This window comes from Salvelinus alpinus, chromosome 29, assembly GCF_045679555.1.
Source record: "Salvelinus alpinus chromosome 29, SLU_Salpinus.1, whole genome shotgun sequence".
Taxonomy (NCBI): Eukaryota; Metazoa; Chordata; class Actinopteri; order Salmoniformes; family Salmonidae; genus Salvelinus; species Salvelinus alpinus.
The window spans coordinates 24,076,566-24,086,710 of record NC_092114.1 but is presented as its reverse complement, the minus strand read 5'-3'; the positions used below and the strand labels follow the sequence as shown (position 1 = coordinate 24,086,710).

The following is a 10,145-nucleotide window of genomic DNA, read 5'->3' as shown; positions in this document are numbered from 1 at the left end:
CAAGGCTAGCTTTTTCAAGCAGAAATTTGCTTCCTGCAACAAACCCAAAAAGGTTCTGGGACACTGTAAAGTCCATGGAGAATAAGAACATCTCCTCCCAGCTGCCCACTGCACTGAAGATAGGAAACACTGTCACCACCGACAAATCCACTATAATTGAGAATTTCAATAAGCATTTTTCTACGGCTGGCCATGCTTTCCATCTGGCTACCCCTACCCCGGTCAACAGCACTGCACCCCCCACAGCTACTCGCCCAAGCCTTCCCCATTTCTCCTTCTCCCAAATCCAGTCAGCTGATGTTCTGAAAGAGCTGCAAAATCTGGACCCTTACAAATCAGCCGGGCTAGATAATCTGGACCCTTTCTTTCTAAGATTATCTACTGAAATTGTTGCTACCCCTATTACTAGCCTGTTCAACCTCTCTTTCGTGTCGTCTGAGATACCCAAAGATTGGAAAGCAGCTGCGGTCATCCCTCTTCAAAGGGGGGGACACTCTTGACCCAAACTGCTACAGACCTATATCTATCCTACCCTGCCTTTCTAAGGTCTTCGAAAGCCAAGTCAACAAACAGATTACCGACCATTTCGAATCCCACTATACCTTCTCCGCTATGCAATCTGGTTTCGAAGCTGGTCATGGGTGCACCTCAGCCACGCTCAAGGTCCTAAACGATATCATAACCGCCATCGATAAGAAACAATACTGTTAAGCCGTATTCATTGACCTGGCCAAGGCTTTCGACTCTGTCAATCACCACATCCTCATCGGCAGACTCGACAGCCTTCGTTTCTCAAATGATTGCCTCACCTGGTTCACCAACTACTTCTCTGATAGAGTTCAGTGTGTCAAATCGGAGGGTCTGTTGTCCGGCCCTCTGGCAGTCTATGGGGGTGCCACAGGGTTCAATTCTTGGACCGACTCTCTTCTCTGTATACATCAATGATGTCGCTCTTGCTGCTGGTGAGTCTCTGATCCACCTCTACGCAGACGACACCATTCTGTATACTTCTGGCCCTTCTTTGGACACTGTGTTAACAACCCTCCAGGCGAGCTTCAATGCCATACAACTCTCCTTCCGTGGCCTCCAATTGCTCTTAAATACAAGTACAACTAAATGCATGCTCTTCAACCGATCGCTGCCTGCACCTGCCCGCCTGTCCAACATCACTACTCTGGACGGCTCGGACTTAGAATATGTGGACAACTACAAATACCTAGGTGTCTGGTTAGACTGTGAACTCTCCTTCCAGACTCACATTAAACATCTCCAATCCAAAGTTAAATCTAGAATTGGCTTCCTATTCCGCAACAAAGCATCCTTCACTCATGCTGCCAAACATACCCTTGTAAAACTGACCATCCTACCAATCCTCGACTTCGGTGATGTCATTTACAAAATAGCCTCCAATACCCTACTCAATAAATTGGATGCAGTCTATCAGTGCCATCCGTTTTGTCACCAAAGCCCCATATACTACCCACCACTGCGACCTGTACACTCGTTGGCTGGCCCTCGCTTCATACTCGTCGCCAAACCCACTGGCTCCAGGTCATCTACAAGACCCTGCCAGGTAAAGTCCCCCCTTATCTCAGCTCGCTGGTCACCATAGCAGCACCCACCTGTAGCACGCGCTCCAGCAGGTATATCTCTCTGGTCACCCCCAAAACCAATTCTTCCTTTGGCCGCCTCTCCTTCCAGTTCTCTGCTGCCAATGACTGGAACGAATTACAAAAATCTCTGAAACAATTATCTCCCTCACTAGCTTTAAGCACCAGCTGTCAGAGCAGCTCATAGATTACTGCACCTGTACATAGCCCATCTATAATTTAGCCCAAACAACTACCTCTCCCCCTACTGTATTTATTTATTTATTTTGCTCCTTTGCACCCCATTATTTCTCTCTCTACTTTGCACATTCTTCCACTGCAAATCAACCATTCCAATGTTTTACTTGCTATATTGTATTTACTTCGCCACCATGGCCTTTTTTTGCCTTTACCTCCCTTATCTCACCTCACATTGTATATAGACTTATTTTTCTACTATATTATTATTGACTGTATGTTTGTTTTACTCAATGTGTAACTCTGTGTTGTTGTATGTGTCGAACTGCTTTGCTTTATCTTGGCCAGGTCGCAATTGTAAATGAGAACGTGTTCTCAACTTGCCTACCTGGTTAAATAAAGGTGAAATAAAATACATTTGAGAATACAACAAAGAAACAGACAAATGAGAGATTCGCCTTCCACTGTTTATTGCAGGATTGTGATCAATCAACATAACTATTATTCAAGATGAACTAGTGACTAAGTTAACAATTAAAACACTTAACTTTAAAAAAATCTAAACCATTTCAAAGTGTACAAGTAAGCTAACGCATATGTAAAGGTTAAACACTTTATTAACAAGTAGGCTATTATTACTAAAGCATAATTTCAGGTGAACAACAAAAAGTCAGTACCAGAGGTGGCCAACCTCTCTCCACTGATCCACAGGGGAGCAGACTTCTGTTCCAGCCCAGCAATAGCACACTCGATTATTAAGTAATTAGGTTTGATACATTGAATCAGGTGTGTTAGTGCTGAGCTGGAACAGAAGCCTGCACACCCAGCAGGGTTGGCCAGCTCCAGTTGTAATACGTTTATACGTTGTGTAACTTTAAAACTGTATTTCTGTTCACAAAATGTGCTAACATAGGTACACATACTAGAGGTCGACCGATTAAATCGGGGCCGATTTCAAGTTTTCATAACAATCGGAAATTGGTATATTTGGGTGCCGATTTGCCGATTTTTTTTACACCTTTATTTAACTAGGCAAGTCAGTTAAGAACACATTCTTATTTTCAATGACGGCCTAGGAACGGGCAGAACGACAGATTTTTAACCTTGTCAGCTCGGGGGATCCAATCTTGCATTGCACTCCACGAGGAGCCTGCCTGTTAGCAAATGCAGTAAGCTAAGGTAAGTTGCTAGCTAGCATTAAACTTATCTTATAAAAAACAATCAATCAATGACTGTCATTGCTCCAATGTGTACTTAACCATAAACATCAATGCCTTTCTTAGAATTAATACACAAGTATATATTTTTAAACCTGCATATTTAGCTAAAAGAAATCCAGGTTAGCAGGCAATATTAACCAGGTGAAATTGTGTAATTTCTCTTGCGTTCATTGCACGCAGAGTCAGGGTATATGCAACAGTTTGGGCCGCCTGGCTCTTTGAGAACTAATTTGCCAGAACTTATGTAATTATGACAACATTGAAGGTTGTGCAATGTAACAGGAATATTTAGACTCATGGATGCCACCCGTTAGATAAAATACGGAACGGAATAAACGTTTTGTTTTCGAGGTGAAAAGTTTCCTGATTAGTCAAAGGTATATGGTTTAGAGAGAAATAGTCAACGCGTTATAATTCCTGTAATAACTTGCGGCTGAATTTGAAAGGGGTTCCTTCGTTATTTTACCGTTCATGTCTTCCATAGAGAATGTCTTGATCTACTTCAAATAAGGTCTGTGTTTCGTGCAGGCTTAAACCGCCTCGACGTTTTGATACCCGTGTAAATCTCACTAGGATAAGGTAACGTTTGTCAACATATTTTCATAAATCCACTCTACAAAAAAATGTATCTTCGCTTATATTTAGCCAATATTGATCAGTTACCTTGTCCTATGGATATCTACACAGTTATAAAATTGGCACGGTGATGTAAGCCTACACGAAACACAGACCTTATTTTAAGTGAATCTAAAAATATCCGATGGAATAAATGAAGGAACCGCTTTTCAGATTTTGCTAGGTGTCATGGGAATTATGACTCGCACTTTGGTTGTCAATTCTTACCATGCCCATTATTAAAATAGGATTTCCTGCATATAGAAATGAAAGTTTTTGTTTTCAAAATTCATCACTGGTAACTTAAACTCTATTTTTATTCAAACAGTTGAGAGTATTTGTCTCCTAAGCAGACTCTTCAGTATCATTGTCACTTCAGAGCTGTGTGTGTGTGTATTTATGTATTATATTAAGTTAAAATAAAAGTGTTCATTGTTCATTCAGTATTGTTGCAATTGTCATTATTACAAAAATGTGTATGATATATATATATATATTTAAAAAATATATATATTTTTTATAAATCGGCCGATTGATCGGTATCGGCTTTTTTTGTCCTCCAATAATCGTTATCGGTATCGAAAAATCATAATCGGTCGACCTCTAACACATACAGTATAATTCATGGTATACAAGGATGTACCCTTATTCTCTTGGGACCTCTTCATCTGCAGACAGGGTTTGACAGCTCTCTATCTGAGGACAGAAAACATCAAAGGAAACAGGCTGCATTATACTCAAATTAAACAGCACTGAATATTATGTTACCTTATCTCTGGCCTCAGTTTCTCGCTAGGGACTGGAACTGGAGAATATTTTCACAATGTCACCTTCCCTATCCAGAGTAGTCTACTCTCCCTTCTGACAGCTGGAACTGCAAACTAATCCTTTCACCCTCTTCCATGGCTGTTATCTAGGTATCTAACAACAAATGCATTTGGAGTTACAACGATACATACATCAAGATAGCTAGCTGGTGATATTTAATTCACTTAACTAACTTTACATGCTGTATAGCCAGCTAATGTTAACTAGCGAACTTTACGTTATCAGCTCATTTGAGTTAGCCTGCATACTGAGTTTCTGTAGCAAACTCTAGCTAGCTAGCAATACATAATTTTCAAAAAATATTTACTTACTTTAATAGGTTCTCCCACTGCCTCCATTTTCTGGGTCCTTAGAAAAACTAAATAGGCAATCTTCCCGAAGTTTCCTGTGGTAGCAAAAAATAGCCAGCCATCCAACAGACTGACTTGCCTTCCAACATGGTGCGGTTGCTAGGTGATTTGTGACGAAACTTCGAGCCCACTATAGCAGTAAGGCGAAAAATTATAAATGTTGATATTTTTTTGATACTTCAATCAAAATTATCCTTGGTATGAATTTCTTAAAACAAATCCACATAGCTTAGTATAATTATTAATGATCAAATCTTACAAAAAAAATAAGTCAGGCTAGCACCTACCAGCATGACCACACACCAGTTGAGGATGCCTCTATAGTTACTGTAACCACTAGCTGAGCTGAGCAGGGACTCCTGGAGGACATGGCAGCTGAAGAGACAGTAATAAAGATACAGTATTAGATACAACTAATTAACTTCAGTTCAATAAAAAATAAAAAACTGCTCATTGGACGGTGCACAGCGGCAACCCTCTACTCCAACCTAATATGCGGGCAACCGGGTGGCGCAGCGGTCACTACAGTCCCTGGTTAGAATCCAGGCTGTATCACATTCGGCCGTGATTGGGAGTCCCATAGGGCGGCACACAATGGGGGGGGGGGGGGGTAGACCGTCATTGTAATTTAGAATTTGTTCTTCACCGACTTGCCTAGTTAAATAAAGGTTACATAAAAATGGGGGGGGGCAGAAGCAGAAGACATCACGAATGGTCTCAAAATATAAATATTTTTTAAATGAGGCTAAAAACAGGTCTACGGCGATCATATAGTTGATTATAGAATTGACATTGCTTTAGGGGGGAAATTATAATGTTCAGAATTCATTGCATCATATTTCCTGGCAGTAGGTTTATATCTGAGATTGAATTTCCCAAAACACTGGATATTGCACTTTGTACTTTGGGATAGTAAACTTTGTTAGGACTTTGGAAATTCCCAGAAGGCCAAGGACACTGGTTGTGAAAACTGGAGTAAAGGGGGTTTGTTTGGTATTGCGAAACCAAAAGACACCTCGCAGTGGAAGTGATAGGCCTACACAAAACAAGCCCAGGGTTGAGGATCACTGAAGTGTACAGCCACAGTTGCACTCGTCAAGCACATTTAAAATGTACTGCAGCTTAACTAGTTACCTGATCTGCAAAGGTAACCTATGGACATTTGGCCTAGATTTCTTGCAAACATGTAAGCAAAGAGATCATACATCATACATGAAGTAAGTGAACCTATGAAAGATTAGTCCTTTCGACCTATATTATGAGGAACCTGTAGCTTGTACCTACCTACCTGTAGCTTGTATTATGAGTAGCCTGCACCTAAAGTTTAGCAAACATTTCAGGGCGGCATGTAGCTTTGCGGTTAAGAGCATTGGGTCAGTAACCAAAAGGTTGCTGGTTCGAATTCCTAAGCCACCAAGTTGAAAAATCTGTCGATGTGCCCTTGAACAAAACAGTAAACCCCAATTGCTCCTGTACATTTCTCTGGATAAGAGCGTCTACTAAATGACAAAAATATAATTCTAACAAAAGATGAGTGACAGCTGTAAATTAAAGACATCTTGTCTTACCTAAATCTTTCGCTGGTTTTGCTCCTCTCCTTGCGTGGTGTAGTGACCGGCTCGTGCACCCGTTTTTCCTCCTTCACTTTCCGGCTGCTGTGGCTCGGTTGGCTTGAAGTTTTTTCCCCTGCGCTGCCGTTGGCTTGTTTAAAATTGGCACCCGCAGGCGTAACGCAGATGGTGGTTCTCCTTGTTCTGCGTGTCATCATGGGGACTCTATCGTTTCTGTCACCCATTTTTTAAATGTGATGCATTCAACCGTACCTTGCTAGAATTGAACTAGACGTTTCTCCCTTGAGCCTCTGCTGTAAAGTCCAGCCCGACATGCTGTCGAGGAGAAAGCTGCAGTCCCAGTTTTAAACCTCAACATTATTTTGATTGAGGAGGGAGGAGCAATAGTTTGTAGGCGGTGCTGGGGGGGGTGGGAGGGGGGGGGGGTGCTGTGATGTGCTGTGACGCGGCGCACAGTTTAACGCTTTTGGAGTTAGTCATTAATTTTGTTATAAAAAATGGCGTATAAAATATGGGGAATATTGTTTATCAAAGTCTGGTTTTCCTCAAAGTGCACACATGGCAACTCATTTGCATGCCAGAAGACAAGAGTAGTGAAACGTTACAAGCGCTAGTGCACTGAGCCCACCTTCATGGATTTCCAATTGAAAGTGAATGAGCCAATGAGATGCATATATTTTTAAATTGCAATCCTTTTGCACCAATCAGATAACATGACATTTTAAATTCCTCCTCAAAACAAGTTAAGTGGATTTCCTGGGACAATAGCGGATGATACATTTAACAGCTGTATGGTAGATCACAACTCGAACTGAGAATTCGTTGTAATTGTTATTTTCTGTTGTTAGACAAACGATTATAAACCTATATTTACTTCAGCAAGTGACGGTATCACAATATATGCATTGTTGATGTGTTATTCATTTTAACAGGCTATGAAAAAGGGGAAGAAACCAGCAAAGTACAGGAAGCCAGGAGAATGGGTATGGAAATACTCAGAGACATATAGGTAAATTAACTAAATCCGTATTCAATTGTTAACAAATAGCAGATAAAGTACTCATACATTGCACGTTGGGAATCGTTTTATAGATAGTTGACAGTTGAATAGGAGAATAGTTTCACTAGTATGTAGCAGATCTCTGTTTGAATCCTCTGTGAATGCATATCGGCTGGTCAGCTGCCATACATGCTACGTGGAACAGCAAAGCAACGTGACTATCGATTGACCCAGAGCAGAGCGTGGATGGGATTTACCTATATTAATAATCCCCATAAGAATAGCCTGCCATTCTTCAATGGCAATATACAAATTGACATTTTAGAATCATCATCACGTATACTTCCGGCGCCGACAGAGATGGCCGCCTCGCTTCGCGTTCCTAGGAAACTATGCAGTGTTTCGTTTTTTGACGTGTTATTTCTTACATTGTTACCCCAGGTAATCTTAGGTTTCATTACATACAGTCGGGAGGAACTACTGAATATAAGAGCAACGTCAACTCACTATCATTACGACCAGGAATATGACTCTCCCGAAGCGGATCCTGTGTTTTGCCTTCCACCCAGTACAATGGATCTGATCCCAGCCGGCGACCCTAAACAACGATGCCGTAAAAGGGGCAAACGAAGCGGTCTTCTGGTCAGGCTCCGGAGAAGGGCACACCGCGCTCCACTCCATAGCATACTACTCGCCAATGTCCAGTCTCTTGACAACAAGGTTGATGAAATCCGAGCAAGGGTAGCATTCCAGAAGGACATCAGAGACTGTAACGTTCTTTGCTTCACGGAAACATGGCTCACTCGAGAGACGCTAACGGAGTCGGTGCAGCCAGCTGGTTTCTTCACGCATCGCGCCGACAGAAACAAACATCTTTCTGGTAAGAAGAGGGGCGGGGGGGTATGCCTTATGATTAACGAGACGTGGTGTGATCATAACAACATACAGGAACTCAAGTCATTCTGTGCACCTTACTTAGAATTCCTCACAATCAAATGTCGACCGCATTATCTACCGAGGGAATTCTCTTCGATTATAATCACAGCCGTATATATTCCCCCCCAAGCAGACACATCGATGGCCCTGAGCGAACTTTATCTGACTCTATGTAAACTAGAAACCACACACCCTGAGGGTGCATTCATCGTAGCTGGGGATTTTAACAAGGCTAATCTGAAAACAAAACTCCCTAAATTCTATCAGCATATCGATTGTGCTACCAGGGCTGGTAAAACCCTAGATCATTGTTATTCTAACTTCCGCGACGCATATAAGGCCCTCCCCCGCCCTCCTTTCGGAAAAGCTGACCACGACTCCATTTTGTTGCTTCCAGCCTACAAACAGAAACTAAATCAAGAAGTTCCCGCGCTCAGGTCTGTTCAACGCTGGTCCGACCAATCTGATTCCACGCTTCAAGACTGCTTCGATCACGTGGATTGGGACATGTTCCGCATTGCGTCCAACAACAACATTGACGAATACGCTGATTCGGTGAGCGAGTTCATTAGAAAGTGCATCAGTGACATAATACCCACAGCAAAGATTAAAACATTCCCAAACCAGAAACCGTAGATTGATGGCAGCATTCGCACGAAACTGAAAGCGCAAACCACTGCTTTTAACCAGGGCAAGGTGACCGGAAACATGACCGAATACAAACAGTGTAGCTATTCCCTCCGCAAGGCAATCAAACAAGCTAAGTGCCAGTATAGAGACAAAGTAGAATCGCAATTCAACAGCTCAGACACAAGAGGTATGTGGCAGGGTCTACAGTCAATCACGGATTACAAAAAGAAAACCAGCCCTGTCGCGGACCAGGATGTCTTGCTCCCAGACAGACTAAATAACTTTTTTGCTCGCTTTGAGGACAATACAGTGCCACTGACACGGCCCGCTACCAAACCCTCCTTCACTGGAGCCGAGGTGAGTAAAACATTTAAACGTGTTAACCCTCGCAAGGCTGCAGGCCCAGACGGCATTCCCAGCCGCGTCCTCAGAGCATGTGCAGACCAGCTGGCTGGTGTGTTTACGGACATATTCAATCAATCCTTATCCCAGTCTGCTGTTCTCACATGCTTCAAGAGGGCCACCATTGTTCCTGTTCCCAAGAAAGCTAAGGTAACTGAGCTAAAAGACTACCGCCCTGTAGCACTCACTTCCGTCATCATGAAGTGCTTTGAGAGACTAGTCAAGGACCATATCACCTCCACCCTACCTGACACCCTAGACCCACTCACATTTGCTTACCGACCCAATAGGTCCACAGACGACGCAATCGCAACCACACTGCACACTGCCCTAAACCCTCTGGACAAGATGAATACCTATGTGAGAATGCTGTTCATCGACTACAGCTCAGCATTTAACACCATAGTACCCTCCAAACTCGTCATTAAGCTCGAGACCCTGGGTCTCGACCCCGCCCTGTGCAACTGGGTACTGGACTTCCTGACGGGCCGCCCCCAGGTGGTGAGGGTAGGTAACAACATCTCCACCCCGCTGATCCTCAACACTGGGGCCCCACAAGGGTGCGTTCTGAGCCCTCTCCTGTACTCCCTGTTCACCCACGACTGCGTGGCCATGCACGCCTCCAACTCAATCATCAAGTTTGCGGACGACACTACAGTGGTAGGCTTGATTACCAACAACGACGAGACGGCCTACAGGGAGGAGGTGAGGGCCCTCGGAGTGTGGTGTCAGGAAAATAACCTCACACTCAACGTCAACAAAACAAAGGAGATGATTGTGGACTTCAGGAAACAGCAGAGGGAGCA

The 10,145-nt window shown here is 43.1% G+C and overlaps 1 protein-coding gene across 2 annotated transcripts in view; it reads right to left on the bottom strand.

The window, feature by feature from the left end:
• LOC139559349 (diacylglycerol O-acyltransferase 1-like) overlaps positions 1–6,735 on the bottom strand; it is a 31,232-nt gene extending 24,497 nt beyond the window's left edge. For both annotated transcript variants that reach the window (XM_071375278.1, XM_071375279.1), the window contains exons 1-2: positions 6,369–6,735; positions 5,088–5,175 (exon numbers count right to left, since the gene is read on the bottom strand). In XM_071375278.1, the coding sequence (XP_071231379.1) occupies positions 5,088–5,175; positions 6,369–6,595 (315 nt within the window). In that variant the 5' untranslated portion in view covers positions 6,596–6,735. The remainder of the gene's footprint in view (positions 1–5,087; positions 5,176–6,368) is intronic.
• Positions 6,736–10,145: the final 3,410 nt, after the last annotated feature.